The sequence below is a fragment of the Aquila chrysaetos genome, chromosome 16 (assembly GCF_900496995.4).
Source record: "Aquila chrysaetos chrysaetos chromosome 16, bAquChr1.4, whole genome shotgun sequence".
Lineage (NCBI taxonomy): Eukaryota > Metazoa > Chordata > Aves > Accipitriformes > Accipitridae > Aquila > Aquila chrysaetos.
In genome coordinates, this window is record NC_044019.1 from 5,195,816 (window position 1) to 5,214,583 (window position 18,768).

Consider the following 18,768-nt stretch of genomic DNA (forward strand, 5'->3'; position numbering starts at 1 on the left):
GGGTTTTGGTTTTTTTTTTTTTTTTTTTTTTTCTGCCCCCCCCCCCCCGCCCCAAGTTTTTACCGGGCGATCTCGTAAGGAAATTAGTGCCGCCCTGTTCCTCAATCCGCTTCTCATCTGACCTCCAGACTTTCTGGCGTCAGGAATTATCTTGTGACCAGCAGAAAAAAATTAATTGCGGTAAAACTGAGGTTACGATGGAGAAACCAGATTTAGGTCAGCGACTGCGAGAGGCCTGGAGGTTTTTTGGGGTTGGTTGGTTTTTTTTATTATTATTTTTATTTTTTGGAGAGGGGGGAGAGGAGATTTATAGGCAAGGGGGGTATTTCAGTAGAAGTGATGAGGGGGGGGATGAGGGCAAACAGCCCCCCACCCCAAACCGTCGCTGCCTCAAAAAACCCGAAGCCGGAGCAATTTGGGGTGGTCGGTGCCCATGGGTGTCACCGCAGCGGGTGGCGGTGGCACATGGAGGGATCCCTGGGGGGGGGGGTGACAGTCCCACGACACCCAGATTGTGAATCCCTGTTAAAATCAAGGGGCAATGCCCCCCCCCCCCCAGTCTTCTTTTGGGGGAATTTCCATAGGTTTTGGTTACGGGGGGGGGGTGAGTGCAGGAAAGGGACGTTACAGCCCGGAGGGTGGGGGGCACCCTGGGACCCGGGGGTCCCAGCTAATGGGGGTTCCGGGGGGGGGGCAGAGGCACCTGGACCAAATTACGCCTGCCCAAAGCAGCAATTTATTCCAGATCTGCCCAAATCCCAGTTCGGTGGCGCTGGGTTTTGTTTCCCTCCTTTGCCCCCCCCCCCTCGGGGGTCTGGGGGCCGCAGGCCGGGGGGCAGCCGCTCTCCCCGCTTCTTCTCCAGCCCGGGGGCTGCTCGATGGCCCCCAACCTCCTCCGCCCCCCGCCAAAACCAGCATCCAGCCATTTTTTGGGTTGGATTATTTTTTTGCCTTTTTATTCTCCCCCACCCTCCTCACTAATTTCCTGGGAAATCGCCTCCGTGTGGAGGGTGGCAGCTTGGGAAAAGCCAGAATTACCCTTGTTGACCTGCTCCGGGGCAAGCCGCAACAACCAGGACCCCCCTCTTAAAAAAATGAGAAAAAAAAAAATTAAAAATTTTTTTTTAAAGTATTTTAAAAATTAAAAAAAAAAATTACAAGGTAAAAAAACTGCAAGATAAAAAACTGCAAGGTAAAAAAACTGCAAGGTAAAAAACTGCAAGATAAAAAAACTGCAAGGGAAAAGGTTGCAAGGGAAAAAGTTGCAAGGGAAAAAGTTGCAAGGTAAAAAATTGCAAGATAAAAAATTGCAAAACAAAAAATTACAAAACAAATTTAGAAATAAAAAATACAAAATAAGAGATTACAAAAAAAAACAAAGTAAAAAAATACAAAATAAAAAAATTACGAGATAAAAAATACAAAATAAAAAACTTACAAAGTACAAACATTTACAAAATAAAAAAAATTTACAAAATTAAAAAAAAATTACAAAACTAAAAAAAACCTTTACGAAACATTTTAAAACTCCTTTCAAACCACCAAAACGCTCTTTTACCCAGTTAAGGCCCCCCCCCCCCAAAACACCAACCAACAACCATCTCCACCATCCCCTCTTCTTCCCATGCCCATCTGCACCCCCCCCCGCACACCCCCCCTCCCATTTCCCAAGAGGCTGAAGCGGGGCGGGGGGGGGGGGGGGCTGAAAGGCTGCTTTGGGGAGGTGGGGGGGGGGGAGCTTTTGTTTGCAGGGGGGTTTTGTTGGCGGCGGTTCCCACAGGCCCTGCCTGGGCGGCGGGACCCGCTGCCTTTGCCCAGCTGTGGCCCGGGCCCTCCAGCTGTGTTGATCTAACTCCCGGCCCCAGACAGCCTGGCGCCAGCCCTGCGCACGTCATGCATTCACACAGGGATGCGTGGCCAAGGCAACCTTCCCCCCCCCCTCCCATCGCCCCCCCCCTTACCACCACACACCGCCACGGCCACGCCGAGCGTGGCTTTGAAAATGGTTTGGTTTTTTTTTTTTTAGGGGGGGGGGGGGTTGTTACAAATGTGGGGTACCCCGAGAGCGCGAGCGAGGTGGGAGAGCGGGGACGGTGGTAGCTGCCCATCACCCCAGCTTTGGGGCACCTCCTGGGGGTTTCAAATTAAGGGAGGGGGGGTGTATCTCACGCTTTTGGGGTGCCGGCCGGCTGTCGGTTCTGGGTTTGGGGTGTCTGGGTTGGGGGGGGAGCGGATTTTTTGGCACGGAGGAGGGAAAAGGGGGGAGGAAGGGAACGCGAATGCTCCGGAGCGCGATGATTTCATGGTGAAAAGGGCCCACACTGGGTGTTTTATTAAAAGAAAAAAATAAAAGGAGGAGGAGGAGCAGGAGCTGGGCTTTACCCTTCTCGGCAAGCCCCCCCAAAACGATGCAAAGCCTCCCCATGTCCCCGGGGGGGGGGTCACCGTGTCATCCCCCCGTTACGGCTCAGCCGTCGCTCCCCGCAACCTTTCCCCCTTTCCCGGGGACAGGTCGTTAATCCCGTACGATTTGCCCACGCTGCAAATATCTGCGGAGGTCCCCGTGGCTCAACACGCTCGGGGGGGGGGTTCACAAGCAGCCGACCCCCCCCCCAAAAAAAATCCACCCCTCGGGCTTGGGTTTGGTTTGATATATTTATTTTTTTTTCCTTAAATAAGTCGGTACAGGTGGCAGGATGTGAAGGACGTAAAGCCGAGTGGAAAGGGCCGGATTCAGCCCGGCTGCCGCAGGGCAGGGAGGGCGAGCATGGGGGTCCCGGTGTTCCCAGGGGGATGGCGTTGGCGTTTTTGGGGGAATTTCTTGTGTTTTGGAAGCCAGAGGCTGCCTGGAAGCGCTGGCTGCGGGGAAGGGATTTGGACGGGAGAGGGGAGGAACGGAGACGTGGCAGAGCGCCCAAGGCAGCTACAAAGGGAAGGGCTCTTCCCCAGGGGTCATCTGGATTCGCTTTCGGGATAGGGCTGGGGTATAAATCCCGTCTTCCTGGGATCTTCGGAGACCCTCAGGATCCTTCGGGAGCAAGGGAAGCTGGGGGACCTGGTCAGCCGTGCTCCGGCTCGGCACAACGTGGGAGTGAGAGCTCAGAGCGACTGCTTTAATTCATCGATTTTTGGAGATGCTTCAAGCCAACCACCCAGCCCGGGCACCCACCCGGCATGGCACGGCACGGCACAGCACGGCGGTGACCGAGGGAGTTTTGGTGCTGGAGAAGAAATCCGGATGGATGCTCAAGGGGAAAAAGGGATTCTGGCTTCTTAAACCAGCTCTGAAATCTCCTTCCCACCTTGTCCCCAGGGCCGTATCCAGCACGGGGAGGCAGCCGGTGCCACGCTGGGCTGTGCCGCGCGGTGAGGTTTGGTAACCGCACTCCTCCCCGGGGTGCCGGCTCTCCCTGCGCCCCAATTTGCGCCAGGGCCGAGTGCTCCCGACCCGGCATCGGGTCCGGGATGGGCAGGGACGGGCAGGGATGGGCATCGTGGTCTCGCTCTGGCTGTTGGTCAAACGGAGGACGTGCCGAAAAGTCCCAGCGTGGTTTGGTAAACCCGGCCTCCCTCGGGGTCCCCGTGGCTGCGGTGACAGCCCCGTCCTGGGCTACGATGTCCCAGATTTGGGGTGTTTTGGGATAAATGGGGATTATAAACTGGAGCTGCCAGACATGGATGGATATCCATCAGCGACACGAGGCTGACTGCAGCCCACGTGGGAAGGAGCCCAGCCCCGGCCACTCGCCTTGCCCCCTGCCTCAGTTTACCCCTTCACCCACCGCAGGGACCCACAGCGAGAGCCAGACAGCACCAGAGGCTCCGGTCTGTGTCATGCACGGAGCCAGATGTGCAGGGAAATGGAGAGGAAAACTGGGGGGGAACCAAGGAGGAGCACTGCTGGGAGCAGGCACCCAAAAAGGGGCAGCGAGCCCCCCCCCGCCGAGCCTGTCACTAGGAGACCGGATCCAGCCCTGGGGAATGTGCAGCTGTTTGTGCAGGGGATTAGCCCCGGGGACCCCCTCGGCCCCCGTGCCCGAGGCAGGGACTGAGCGTCCAGTCCCACAGCCGCTCAGGGCGAGCCCGGCCCGACTGAGCCTGCAGGCAGCATCCAGCACTGCGGGCTAAAGGGCGCTCCCTGCTTGTTATCATTAGGGGCCAGAGTGAACACAAGGCTTGTTCCAGAGCACCTGGGGGAGGGAGAGGAGCATACACATCCCTTCAGAAGGGGTGGTCCATGACCCCAGCCTTGGCCAGCTGCCCAGCCAGCAGCCGTGCCTCAGTTTCCCCAGACCCCCTCCTCCCTTCCGAGGCCTGGCCAGGAGCAGGGCCATGGCTCCAGCTCCGGCCCCCGCAGCACCGGCAGGATCAGAGGGAACCGTGGCTTCCTCCGGGGAAGCAGAGCTGCTTCTCCGGGTCAAACCCTGGGTACCCCCAACCCCTCGGAGCGGAGAGGCCGGCAGACTGGGAAGCATCCCCGGCTGGTACCCGGCCGCAGGGGGAGGCAGCGGGGCCGGGGGGGTCCCGCAGGCCTGGGGGGCGGCCGGGGGGGTCCCGCAGGCCTGGGGGGCGTCAGGCGGGCGGCAGCGGCCGTTCCCAGCACCGGGATTCCCTGCAGCTGCTTCCTGCCGCCCTATCTCACGGGCGCATCTGGGGGAGCCGGGAGCAGCCAGCCCCCCCCGGCGCTTCCTGCGCTGCCCCCCCCCCCAGCCCTGGCTGCCGTTCTCACGGCCTCCCCCCAAGGCCGGCCGGAGCCCCCCGCTTCCCCCCCCCACCCCCCGATGTCCACCCTAGGCCTGATACCACAGCAGCCCCCGCATGTCCCATCTGCACCCCTGGGGGGGGGGTCTTACCCCCACACCGCCCCCCCCCAAACCCTTTAGGGCATCCCCAGTGCTGTGATGGGGCTGGAGCATCACACCCCCATGTTACCCCAACGGGGCCAAGGCCAACCATGGTGTAAGGCCAGCTTGTGCCATGTAAGCCCCCCCGCCTCCCCAGGCGTGGGGGGGATCCACGGCTATATGTGGGTGCCCGCGGCAGGGTGGGTGCCGTGCCACCGCTGCGGGTGTACCCGCAATTTGGTGCTCAGCCCCCCCCCCTGCTCTGCCCCCCTTCTCCCTCCACCCCCTTGATTCCCCCCCCCCCCCATTGCATCCATCATTTCCCCTGCAAAAGGAGGAGGAGGATGGGGCTGGGGGGGGGGCGGTGCGAAGGCCGCAGGTGCGAGCATCCCTATCGCAGCCCCCGGCCGCTGCAGGTGTGGGGACACTGGTGACTCACAGGAGCCCGGGCCCCGCTGCCACCACCGCCGGGGTGGCAAGAAAAGCACCTCCCACCTCCCACGATATCCTCCCGGGGCCGGGGTGCGGTGGCAGGGGGGGGGCAACAGGCACCCAAAGCCTTCACCGCAGCCCCCACCCCCCCCCTCGCAAAGGTGGGGTGCTTCAGCCCTGGGATGGTCCGGAGAGGGGAAACTGAGGCACGGGGAAGGGCAGCCCCAGCCCTTGTTTCGGGGAGGGAGGTGGGAAGGTCCCAGGAGGGGTTTTGCTGTTCCCCCCCAAATCCCTCCCTTTCTCAGCCCCCCGGATTCCTCCCCCCGGGTCCTGCCGCGCTGCAGGATGTGGCTTTGCCAGGCTGCCTCATTACACCCAAAGAGACTGTTACAACTCATCACACCCCCCAACCCGCGCTGCCCAGCCCCAAATCACACTGTCCCCCCCACCCCCCTCCAGAAAACCTGACCCTCCCCACCCAGCACCCTAAAACCCCCCAGATCCTCCCCCAAAAAAATGGCACGAGCCTCTGGCCCAGCCATCCATCCCCATCACCCCCGGCACGGCCGGAAAGCCACGTCCCACGGCATCGCGTGGAACAACCCCCCCCCCCCCCCACGGAAAAACATGGGGTGGGGGGAGGAAAGATGTTTTATCTCGGCCCCCATCGGCCCCTAATAAGGCAGCTTTATTTTTAGCGAAGGTGAAAGCCAGAGCAACCAGCTCAAGAGCTTTTTCCACTCACATCTGCATTTGTACAATTTGGGTTTCCTGTCGTGGTTTCGGCGCTTTTCAAACCTGCCTGAATTGTTATTTTGTTCGTTCGGCGAAGAGCCCTGCAGATACCTCCCCTGGTATAAATAACACGTGAGCATCCCCTCCCCGACCTCCCCGCTCATCCGGCCCCCGCGCCCCCGTCACCCTGCTTTCTCGGAATGGGATCCGAGCATCCCCTTAGGATTCGGATGCTGGCGGAGGTTCGGGGCTGGACCGTATCTTTCCAGTCCTGGATCTTGGTTTTCCAGCCCCAGAGCGGGGAAGGAGATGCTTTTCAGACCCTGAGTAGGGAAACTGAGGCAGGGATGGGGTCAGCGCTGGGATTTGGGGATGGGGAGCCCCAGCTTGGCCCCCCCGCCCCTCCAGGGGGGGTCCTTGGATTGCGCAGCCATGCTGGGTTTAAGCAGGAGGTGAAATGTGTCAGGCAGCAAAGCTGGGGGACAAAGGGGGGGTTGAGCGTTGTACCCTTCCTCTGCTGGGAACCCCCCCCAGGAATGGCCTGAGACCCGCCCAACTCATCCCAGCTGTGCTGGGGGCCAGGGCAGCTTAGCCCCTCGGCACAGGCGCTGGGGGGGACAGCTGGGTGTCCCCCCCCCCGCCCCAGCTGGGAGCACGGCCCCCTCTCCGCTTCCTCTGACACAGAGTTTCCATCAGCCCAGAGCAGGTGCCAGGTGAGGGGCAGTGGGGGGGGACAATGAGAAGGGGCCCCCCCATCTCCTCTCCTCAAGCTGCATCCCTGCAGGGCTCCATCCAGGAAAGGGGGGACACGGGGCTTGTGTCGTCCCCCCCCCCGGTATGTCCCAGTGCTCCTCCAAACCCATTGGAGCTGTGGGACCCCCCCATGCTGTCCCTCAGTCTCTGGGGGGACAAACCCCGACATAGCCCCCCCACATACCCCACTATGGTCCCTCAAACTCTCCCCCTACCCCCCATCACCCACTCACCCCCCTCCCCAAAATCCAGCCTGACCCAAAGAGTCTCTCCCTGTTGCAGGGATGGGTGCCCCTATGCCCCCCCCAGCTCTGCCCACCCTACCCGCCCCCCCCCAGCACCCTGGGGACAGATCCTGCCTCTCCACACAGGCACACACAAATAGACAGCTCAGACCTGGCTCAACCCTAATAGACATCAGAGAATCCAACATCACCCCATCCTCCCAGAGCTTTCAGCGCTCCTGTCCTCATCCTGCACCCCAAGGGACAAAGGGGGGGGGGAGAATAAATCCCGGGGGGGGTGATGGAGGGAGATGTGGTGGATCCTGGGGAAGGCGCAAAGCAGCAGCCAGTGGGTGCGATCCCGGCTACGTACCCTACTTTGGCGAGTGGGGATGGGGACACGGGGGGGGGGGGCAGGATCCGTCCCCTGGGACACCTCAGCTCTGCCACAGCCCACGTGCCTGTCACAGCCTAAGTGACAAACCCCGGGGAGATGTGGCTGTCACCTCCTGTCCCCTGGGACATCTCTCTATGCTTCCCTATCCTTTTGGCCCCTCTCCTCGTCCCATCCCCTGACTCCAGCAGCTGGGGATTTATAGAAAAAAAAAAAAAAGAATAACTAAAAAATCCTCAGATTTGAGCACTCCCCATTCCAGTCATCTGCCCCCCTGAAACCCCACCACAGGCGCCCACGACCTCCTGCGGGATGAGGAGGATGCGGGGGCGTGAGGCTGAAGGCCAGGGTCCCCTGTCCCCTGTCCCCGGCTTTCATTCTTCTTTAACTCCTTCTTCAAAGCCAGGCGATGCGGCAGCTGTGGGGCCAGGTGCCGGAAGCCGACCTGCGCTCGCTTTCTCTCTGCTTTTATTTATTTTTTTTCGCTCTCCGTTGACCCAGAGAACTTCACTTTCTAAAAAAAAAAAAAGTCCCCGTGTCCCCCCCGCCACCGTGGGGTTGGGGACAAGCCCCATGCCGGGCTCTGCTCACGCCCTGTGTCATGGGGATAGGACAACACCCAGCCGTGCCCCCATCCCTGGAATTGGAGGGGATACCCAGCACCCAGCTGGGATGCCAGCGCTGGCCAAGGGACGGTCATGAGATCCCCGGCATGTGGCACCTGTGGCACCCAGGGGCTCCCCCGGGCCCTGTCACACCCCCCCGCAACCCCCCCGAAAGCTGCATCTCACTTTCTGCTTTCACTCATCCTTGACAACCTTTTTTGGGGGCGTTTCAGCTTTATTTTCATTTCTTGTCAGCTTTTTCACTGTAAATCCGCCAAACCCGGCCCCCAAATCTGCCTGTGTTGGGGACATTGAGACAGGGACTCCCCTGCCCCAGGGGGGACGCATCATGACACCCCCAAAACATCCCTTGCGGGATGGTTTCCACCCACAGACCCTCCTTGGGGACACCGAGGTGTCCCCAGCCAGACCCAGCCCAGGCTCCCGGGTGCTGGGTGGGTGCGTGGGGCCCACGGGCTGCCTGTGTCATGGGTGGGGGTGGCCTTGGGACCCCCACCCAGGAGGGTACCCTGAGCCAAAGGGACTGGGACCCACTGGGGAGCCAGGGCAGGAGGAGGAAGGGTGGGTGAGCCTCACAGATGTCCTTGTCACCCGGGGTGGGAGGGGGTGCGGGGGGCTCTGGGTGCCCAGGCAGAGGGGTCGCTCCCCCAGAGGGGTGCAGAGGGTTTAGGAGGGGGCAGGGTTTGGTGTTGAGCCTGAGGGGGCTTTTACTGGGAAAACTGGGGGGGGGGAAGGACACAACCATCTGGGTTTCCTGCCCCATATCCCTGTCCCTCCACCCTTGCAAAACCCAGTCTGCCCAGGACAAGGTGGGACTTGGCCACTGGGAGCCCTCACCCCTGAGAAGCGGGGAGACGGAGGCTGCCTGCTGCTGGGGGGGGTGGGGGGGGACACGACACCCCCCCAAGGACAGGGACCCTACAGACATGGCAGGGGTGACACAACGCCACGCTCAGCCCACCTGCCCACTCCAGCCACCTCCATCACCACCAGTGGGGCACCCCCCCCAACTGCTCCCCCTCTTACCCCCCCCCCCCTACCTACCCCCCCCCCCCCCGCCCAGCACACACCTAGGGCCAGTTGGGCTCTGACTGGGCTCATGGGGACCATTAACCCTTTGGGAGCCAGCACGGGGGCTGTCCCTCATCGCTGTCCCTGCAGCGCCAGGCCGAGGGGACACGGGAGGAACGTGCTCCCCAAATCCTTTTCGCCCAGGCCAGGGGCACGGGTCTGGGGACTCGGGGGACAGGAGGGATGTGGCCTGGGGACGGGTGACAGGAGGTGGCCCAGGGCATCCCCCAAAGGCAGTGAGTGCCCCCACAGAGCGTTCCCCCCAGCCACGATGTACGTACCTACGTGTGCTGTGGGTACCTGTGTGCGCTGCACGCCCCTGTGCACGCGCATAAGTGTATGTATGCGGGCTGTATGGCCCTGTGCATGCATGTAGGTGTACGTATGTGAGCTGCACGCCGCTGTGCACGCATGTATGTGTATGTATGTGAGCTGCACGGCCCTGTGCACGCACATATGTGTATGTATGTGAGCTGCATGGCCCTGTGCACACACATATGTGTATGTATGTGGGCTGTACGGCCCTGTGCATGCATGTAGGTGTATGTATGTGAGCTGTATGGCCCTGTGCGTGCACGTAGGTGTATGTATGTGAGCTGTACGGCCCTGTGCGTGCACGTAGGTGTATGTATGCCAGTTGCATGCCCCTGTGCACACATGTATGTGTATGTATGTGAGCTGTACAGCCCTGTGCACACATGTATGTGTATGTATGTGAGCTGTAAGGCCCTGTGCATGCATGTATGTGTATGTATGTGAACTGTATGACCCTGTGCATGCACGTATGTGTACGTATGTGAGCTGTACGGCCCTGTGCACACATGTATGTGTATGTATGTGAACTGTATGGCTCTGTGCACGCATGTAGGTGTATGTATGCCAGTTGCACACCCCTCTGCACACACGTATGTGTACGTATGTGAGCTGTACGGCCCTGTGCACGCATGTATGTGTATGTATGTGAACTGTACGGCTCTGTGCACACACGTATGTGTACGTATGGGAGCCGTACGGCCCTGTGCGTGCTCGTAGGTGTACGTACGCGTGTGCCGCACGCCCCTGTGCGCGCCCACGCCTGTGCCCTCGGTCCCCGTGTGTCACCCACCCGCACCTGTGCGGGCCGCGCGTCCCGCGTTTCCCCGTGCGCACGCACGTACCGTAAGTACGGACCGTACGTACCGCACGTACCGTATGTACCGTAGGTACGCGCCGTGCAGGCGCGCGCTACCTGCGCCGACGCTGCCCCCTGGCGGCCGGGAGCGGGCGCGGCCCGGCACTGCCCCCTGGCGGGAGAGCGCGGGGCTGCAGCCTTCGCCCGCCGGCGGCCCCGGCGACCGCCCAGACCCACGGACACGGCCCCCCCGGACCGCCAGACACTCGGACACGGCCCCCCCGGACTGCCAGACCCACGGACACGGCCCCCTCGGACTGCTAGACACTCGGACACGGCCCCCTGGACCGCCAGACCCACGGACACGCCCCCCCTGGACTGCCAGACACACGGACACGGCCCCCCCAGACGGCCAGACACACGGACAGAGGCCCCCCGGACGGCCAGACACACAGACACGCCCCCCCCGGACCGCCAGACACACGAACACGGCCCCCTCGGACTGCCAGACACACGGACACAGCCCCCCCGGGCTGCCCAGACCCACAGACACGGCTCCCTGGACCACACAATCCCACGGACACGGTCCCCCCGACCCTGCCCCCCGGCTCAGACCATCAGATCCTCTTGCTCCAGCAGCCCCATGGACCCTCCAGTCCCTCCCATACCCCCCCCCGTTCCCCCCCTCTAGCCCCCCACCCTGGGGCAGAGCCACCCCCAGGCAGGGGCCCATGGGGGTCCCTGCCCATCCCAGCGAGCCCCCTCCCAGCCCAAAGACCCCCCCCCATGCCACCCAGCTGCACCCATGGGACTGGACAGGACAGGGTGGGGGGCACAGGGCAATGGGGGGGTGGGAGCCGTGACGTGTGGGGCTGGCCGCTGCGCCCACCCTGCCTTCAATGCCGGGGACACGGGGACAAGCCAGGGGACACGAAGTGGCCCCCCCCCAGGGTGTGATGGGGCAGGTGACACCGGTGGTGGCCGGTGTCCCCAGGAGGGGTCCCGGTGTCCCCAGGGGGGTCCCGGTGTCCCCATCTACCTGCCGGTACACCTCCCTGCTGCGGAGGGCAGCTGCCTGCTGCTGGGGGCCCAGCGTGTAGATGACGGAGCGGTACTGGGTGCTCAGGTCCTCCTGCATGCCTGGGGGGGGGGAACAGCACCCAGGAGGGGGTTATGGGGCACCCTCTGGCCCCACCGGGCACAGTGCAGTGGGCACTGCCTTCACCCATGGATGGGGAAACTGAGGCACAGGGGGCAAGGCATAGCTGCAGAGCTGGGGTGGGGGGGGAGGCGTCCTGCTGAAGGGGTCAGCGAGGGAAGTCTCTGCGAGCCTCCGGCTGCATCCAGCACCAAGGGATGGAGATGCCAAGGACCTCCTGTTGGACCCCATTTGAGGTTAAGACCCCCAGACCGGGATTCTGGGGCTGCCCCAGGGCTGCAGGAGGACCCATGGCCGCTGCCCAGCCCCGGCAGCTCGTCCCTACCTTGTGTGGGGTCATGGATCTCCCAAAAGACTTTGAGAAGCTCCTTGTAGCTGAGCTTCCAGGGATTGAAGATGACCCTCACCACCTCGGCATGCCCCGTCAGCCCTGCAGCGCTACCAGGGGCAGCCCCTCACCGTGGCCTCCTGCCCCCCCCAGCATCCCACCACCCCGGGATGGCGGGGGGGGGCCATCGGCTGATGCACCCTCCTGCTAGGAGCTGAGGTCTGGCAAATTCGTGACACTTGTGCAAAGCAGGAGCGTCGGCAGGGCTGGAGGGAGGGAGCTGGATACGGAGGGGCTGCAGCACCCGCTCACCCCCCGGGACCCCCTTCCCCGGGTGCCTGGTGGGGGTGGGATGCCCAGGCCCCCACCCCTGCACTGGGATAAAGCCCTGGCTGGAGACAGCAGCCGGAATAATATTTCCTGCAGACAGCTAATCCTCCGCAAAATGTTCCCCAGCTAAGCCGGGCAGCCGTCTGTCCGGGGCTGGGGGGTTCGGGGGGCTGGGGTGGGGGACAAGGGGGATCAGCATCCGATGGACACCAGAGAGCATCCCACGGGAGCCCAGGCCAGGGCAAGGCAGGGGCTGTGGGACACGCTGCGATGCTGGATGGGGACATCAACCCACTGCGGGTGCGGGGGACATTGGGGGGGTGCCCGTCGTGGCACAGAAGGAAAGAAGCCCCTCGTTACCTGTGTACACTTCTTTGTAGATGGGGTTGGGGGGTGAAGCCTCCCACGTAGCCCACCTGGGTGGAGAAGACCCCCGGCATCTTCCAGAAGAGCTGCTCCGCTCCCCAGAAGCACCCCATGCCTGTGGGGGGGACAGGCAGGGAGCGGGCAGCTGGTTGCCTTCGCTCAGGGGAGGGGTGAGCTGGGCTGGGGGGGTCCTGGGGGCAGCCCTGGCTGCCGGGACCCCCCTTCCCTGTCACGGGGGAACCACTCACCAAAAATTGCCATCTGTGTCTCCGCTGGGAATGAAGGGACCGTGGGGTTCCCGTTGACGGCGTGGGTGGCTGCAGGGGGGACATGGGGTCAGGACCCCCAGCTCATCCTGAACTGCAGCTGTCTCTGCCCTGTGTCCCCCCCCCAGAAGCGGTCACTGACCCTGTCCCCATCCCCTCCGTCTCCTTGGCCCACCTGGCTTCTGGCCCGTCTCCTCTCATAGTCACCTTGACCCCAACCTGGCCCACGTGGGGGTCCCGGGGCTGTCACCTTCCCCCGGGGATGCTCTGGTACCCCGTGCCCTGCCTGGTGCTGCCCACCCTGTGGGCATGTCCCCTGCCCCAGGGATGTACCCCCCACCCCACGGATGCTTTGGCCAGGGGGAACCTGCCCAGGGTTGGGGGGGGGGGCTGGAAGGGGAGGCTGGGGGCATCCATCCCCCCAGGCTGCCATCTCCTAGACATCCCCCCCCGGCCAGCAGCAAAGGGAAGCTGAGACCTGGCTGCTCATGACACTTGTGGAGCACAAAAACCCTCCGTGCTTCTCACCCTCCTCCTTCTGGGGCTCCCAGACCCTCCGTGTCCCCCACAGGTTCCCTGCGAGGATGGTCCCTGGGAGCAAACCAGGGGGTTACAGCATTCCTGGGGGGAGACAGAGGAGCCCGGCCCCCCCCCAGCACCCCCAGACACGTCCGGGTGATCATGAAGGGGGGGGGGGCCACTAGGATCAAAATACCCCAGCGATGGGGCCCTGCCCTGGACCTTTCCTTGCTCTGGGGACAAGGCCACCGACATCCCCCAGCACTGACACCCCTGGAGCAGCCCCCCAAAAACACACAAGGGTGTGCGTGGGGGGGGGGGTCAGCAGGGTGCCACCCCCCTCTCCCTACCCCCAGGGAGTCCCCCACCGCCCCCCAGCCCAGCCCAATGCCTGTGCTGGTACCTGCCACAGGCGGCCTTTGGGCTCTGCCCAGCAGAGCCTCGGCGGGGCTGGGGAGCACCCCCGGCACCCACCACGGCCCCCCCAAAGACGGGACGTCCCGCCGAGGCCTGCTGCCCCTGCAGACTGGGAGGAGGGAGCTGTGGGTGCTGGGAAGGGCACTGGGAACACTGGGAGGGAGAAGGGTGCAGGAGGCTGGGGAGGCAGAGCCTGGCTCCAGGAGTGGGGTCACCGTGGGGGGGCACGGGAGGGGACATTCCGCTTTGTCCAGGGTCCCTCCCAGCCCCCCGCTTTGCCCCACCAAAATCTCCCTCAGGAGTGGGGCTCCGGACCCCCATGGCCGCGCTGGTCCCCAGGACAGCACCCCGGGGGCTGAGGGGGTTGTGGGGTGGGGGGGGGTTCCAGCCGCTCATCTCCAGCCGGGGATGCCCAAGGGCCTGCAGACGGCACCGCATCCGAATCCATCCCCACTTCGGGCTCACCTGCCCACGCGAGGAATTGTCCCCAAACCTGTTGGGTTTAACCCCAACCTGAGCCTTTGCCAAAAAGCAGCCCCCCCCCCCGCAACTGCCCAGCCGTGACCCGGGCAGGTGACAGCCCGATGCGTGGTCCCTTGGTAGATCCTTCTAACCCCTGACCCCATCCTCTCCCATCCCAGCCATCCCCTCTCATTCCACCCATCCCATCCCATCCCACCTCTCTCATCCATCCCATCCCATTCCTCTCCTCTTGTCCCTCCCATCCCACCCCTCTCACCCCATCCCTCCCCTCCCATCCCTTCTCGTCCCTCCCATCCCACCCCACCATCCCATCCCTCTCATCCCATCCCACCCCTCCCATCCATCCCATCCCCTCCCACACCTCCCCACCCCTCTATCCCATCTCGTCCCCTCCCCTTCCATCCCTCCTCTCTCACTCCATCCCTCCCATCCATCCCATCCCCTCCCACACCTCCCCTCGCATCCTTCCCACCCCCTCCCATCCCATCCCACCCCTCCCATCCATCCCATCCTACACCTCCCCTCTCCTCCATCCCATCTCCCTCTTATCCCATCCCTCCTCTCTCATCCCTCCCATCCCACCCACCCATCCCTCCCATCCCATCCCATCCCATCCCATCCCTCCCACCCCGCTGGCCTGGCCCCAGGCAGGGGACAAGGGGTGACCCCGGGGGGGGGGGGGGGGCAGAGCGGGGGACACACGGTGCTGCCCGGGCACGACCCCCGGGGGGGGGCCGGAGGGAGGGGGGTATATTTAACTGAAAAAATCTCCCACCCCCAAAAAACCCCCACCCAACCCACGGGTGGAAACGGGCATTTACTGGGGTGTACTTGGGATGGCCCCCAGGGGGGACACAGGGCTGAAACTGGGGTCTGTCCCCCCCCCCTCATCGCTCCAGTCCGGTTCCATCCCGGTCCCCAGGAGGGGATGGGGCAGGTCCTGGTGGGGAGGGGGCATTACCTGTGCTGAGTTTGTGAGGCCTCTACCTGCTGCTGTTTGGGACCAAGTCCTGGCCTGGAGGGGGGGGGCAGAGAAAGGCCTGGGCCATAGGATGGGCATTTGAGGCAATTTCAGCCATTTCAACTATTTTGATGCTAAATGCCCTGTAGAAATAGAGCAGATGAGGGTTTACTGGGTTTCTACCCCTCAACCCCTTTAGGACCAGTGTTCCAAAACCCACTCAAATGCACCCAAATTCACCTCACTTTAGCTGATATTCCAGGACCTCACCATCCCCCTGCAACCAGGCAGCCCCCAGCCCCCCCATATCCCCCCCAGACTGATCTGCTGAGGAGTTTAAGCCGGTAGGAAGACCCCCCCCCCAGGTTTCCATGGCTCGGATGGTGTGGATGACTTGACAAAACCTGGGGGAGGTGAGGACAGCTGGGGATGGGGGGGCTGCTGGGGCGGGGGGTGATTTGCCTTATATCTCATTCAGAAATAGCTGCCCTGGCACTGGGGGCCAGATCCTGCACAGAGGGGTCAAGCAGCCACCTCCCAGCTGGGCCTGAAGGATGCAGGATGGGGCAGAATCTGGGGGTGCATCTGTATTGTGGGCCCCCCCATTTCATCCCAGCCCCAGGGCCATGCACTATGGGGCAGAGAGGGTCTCTGGGGGGGTCTACACAGAGGAGAAAGAGGGATCGTGTAGGGCTCCTATGGTAACCCTATAGGGATCATGTCTGGGGGGGGGGGTACGGATGCATCTAGAGTTCTATAGGGACAGGGGATGGGGGCAGTCCCAGTCCCCTAATCTGCTGTGACTTTTGTCCCCCCAGTGCCCGCTCCGGGGGGGGAACAGATTGGTCCCAGCACAGGGCGGGTGATGGAGGTCCCGGGGCCGAGGGGGGTGATGAGGGTTTGGGGATGGAGCAGGGACCCCAGGACTTTCCTCCACCGCTGCGTGCCCCCAGCCATCGGCCCCAGCGTTTCATGTTCACCACGGACCTTGATTTAACGTCACACAATTAAGGCACATGGTGAATGCCAAAGGGGGGGCTGGCCCGGGCTGGGGGGCGCGCGCTCGCCAAAGGAGGAGCGGGGAGATGCCAAAAAGCCTGAGCAGCAGCACCCTGCTGCCACGGGCCGGTAAGGGAACACGCTGCCGGACCCTCAGGGAGGAATGGGGCTGGGAGGGGGCTGGCACCCCCAGCCATCCTCTCCCCCCTCCCCCTGGATCCCTCCAGCCTCCCCATCTCCCCGCCAACTCTCTACAGCCCTGTTTGCGCTCCCCAAAGCCCACCGGCTGCCCCCGACTCCATCTAGTCCCACCCAAGACCATCAGGGCAGACCAGGACCCCCAAGCTGCCCCCCATCCTGACCCCCCCCAGCTCTGCCAGGGACTGGGATGCAAGCCCAGGAGAGGGGGTGCAGGCCCAGGGCACCTCCCAAATCCCCCCCCCCCCCAACCCACAGAGCGCCAAACCTGGACCCTTCCAATATTTTCTCTCTCCAGGAGCGGGTGCTGCTGCCTTCAGAGGTGCTGGAACTGATGGTGTGGGAAGGGGGAACACAGACAGAGGACATTTTGGAGGAAGGGAGAAGCTGAAAGCCCTTAATGAGCCTTCATTAGCCGGGGAAGAGGAGAACAAGAACAACGATCGACCCAGCTCTTCTCCTGGCAAGTCAGGAGCAGCGGGGAAGCATCGGTCCCCATCCCACCACCCAGCCCCTCCGCACCCTGCACCGCCAGCTTCCCACCCGGCTGCTCCCCACAGCTCCCCACCGATGGGGGAAGAGACACGGTGACTGCTCCAGCATTTTTTTCAGCCAAACTTTGCCCAGATGGTTTTGCAGCCCCGGCATTCCCACTGAGCCGCTGTTTCTCCCGTGTTTCCAGCCGCCTCTGGCATACACCCTCCCACCTCGACTCCAAGCCCGGAGCAGCCACTGATGCCCCACGCTCCTGGGGGCCATGTTTCAGATGGAGGTTTTACCCACTGCAGCCCCTGGAGCTGAAGAAGGGCTGGATAAGTCACTCCTAGGAGGGAAAGCATCGCTGCCCCGGCCCACCTCAGCTGGCCTTTCCTGCAGCTCCAGGTTTATCCGTGTTTGTCCCAGCAAGATGCTTTTTGGGCTCTCGGGATTACAGCTCCCCCAGGACTAATCCAGGAACCCATTCATCACCACAGGCTGCAGCAGAGCTGACATCTTCTCCCTCCGAGAATACTTTTTGCTGCTTTTCCTGCACAGAGCACAAGGAGACTCTACTTTTCCCCATGTCCTGCTCTCCCCTGCCAAGCAATTCGCCCAGGACCAGCGTCTCACCACCGAGGATTTGCTGCTGTCGGTGTCTCACCCAAGGCTCGTAGCTGCCAGCGTCCCTGCAGCCAGGCCAGCTCGGCGCTGAGCCCTGCATCTCTCCCAGGACCCACTCGCAGCCTCGGCAGCATGAAGCCACATTTGCTGCATCCTTGTCGTCCCATGGGCCCTGTGCGCCCCAACCACCCCGTTCCCCCCAGCAGCCTGGGGTACCCCCTGCCCTCTGGAGAGCAGCAAGGGCAGCGGAGACACCGAGCACCTGGACGGATGTCCTCACAGGCAACATGCTCCTTTCTCATCCCAGATCTTCGCATTCCCATCCCTGGTACCCGAAACTCAGGGAGGGCAGGACCAGGTGCTGCATTCCATCCCCTCCCTGCCACCAAAGCAAGGCCTGGATGAAGGAACCAACGACAGCCGTTAAACACCCTGCAAGCCCCAAAAAGAGGGTCCAGCTGGGGGACAGACTGCGTCTTGCTGTTTGGCTCCCCACCAGACAGCCCCTGGGGTGGGAGGTGACCTGCAGGGCCGGGGCTGTCCCAGGGCAGCCGGGAGGGGAAGGGACCAGTTGGTCAATAAAGGATCTCATCCGTAAATGCACAGGGACGCATGCCATCCCCCAAGCCAGCTCTGGGCACAACGCTAACTCCTCTGGGCTCTCGGCACCCCTGCACCCCACTCATCTCCAGTGGTCCGAGGACACGGGTGCTCCCTCGTACGCATGGATGCAGCGGATCGGACTGGTCTCTCCCCTCTCCCAAGGCATCCACCGGGCATCGGAAGAGCTGCAGGGCCCCCAGGAGCTGCACCCAACGGGGACTGTCAGAGCACCCAGGTCTGCAGAGCCGCCGTGGCTCCGTGGAGGGGTCCCTGCACCCCCCCCAGGCTCCAGCCCCTGCTCTGGCAGTGGGGGTGCAGCGCCCACCCTCCTCCTGGGGAAGGAGCTGAACTCCAGCCCAGCTGCACGTTCGGCATCGCCCAAGCGGGAGCTGGATGCTCAGACCCCCCCTCAACTTCCCCTCGTCTGCCAGGGACGCTGGGCAGGGCAGAGATTTTGGGGTCCCTGCAGGACACGTTCGGTGACTTGAGGCCACAGAGGGAGGGCTGCAGCCATCGCACCAGGTTCCTCCATACCGCTCACAGCCTCTGCCCCGGCCCGGAGCCACCACAGATACTTATTTTAAAAGTGTCTTGTCCTTCCCTGCAAGTACCACTGCCTCCCAGCCTTTGCAGTGCTCTGCAGCCCCAAAATGGCTCAGAGAGGCTGGGAGAGCATCGCACAGGGGTGCAGAGCAGCGCACAGCCACACAGAGCAGCACACAACCACGCACAGCTGTACACAGCCATACAAAACCACGCACGGCCGTGTACAGCCATTGCACGACGCTGCAGAGCGGTGCACAACCATGCACAGCAGTACATAACCACGCAGCACCAGCGGGATGCCA

At 62.8% G+C, this 18,768-nt stretch overlaps 1 protein-coding gene across 1 annotated transcript; it reads right to left on the reverse strand.

Moving 5' to 3' along the window:
• Nucleotides 1–4,072: 4,072 nt before the first annotated feature.
• On the reverse strand, nt 4,073–13,896 carry LOC115352068 (peptide methionine sulfoxide reductase MsrA-like). The gene is given in 9 exon segments (XM_030039724.1): nt 4,073–4,190; nt 10,268–10,476; nt 11,230–11,330; nt 11,675–11,779; nt 12,368–12,398; nt 12,400–12,488; nt 12,622–12,690; nt 13,562–13,684; nt 13,860–13,896. Coding segments are annotated over 9 exon segments (882 nt in total).
• Between the last annotated feature and the right edge of the window lie 4,872 nt (nt 13,897–18,768).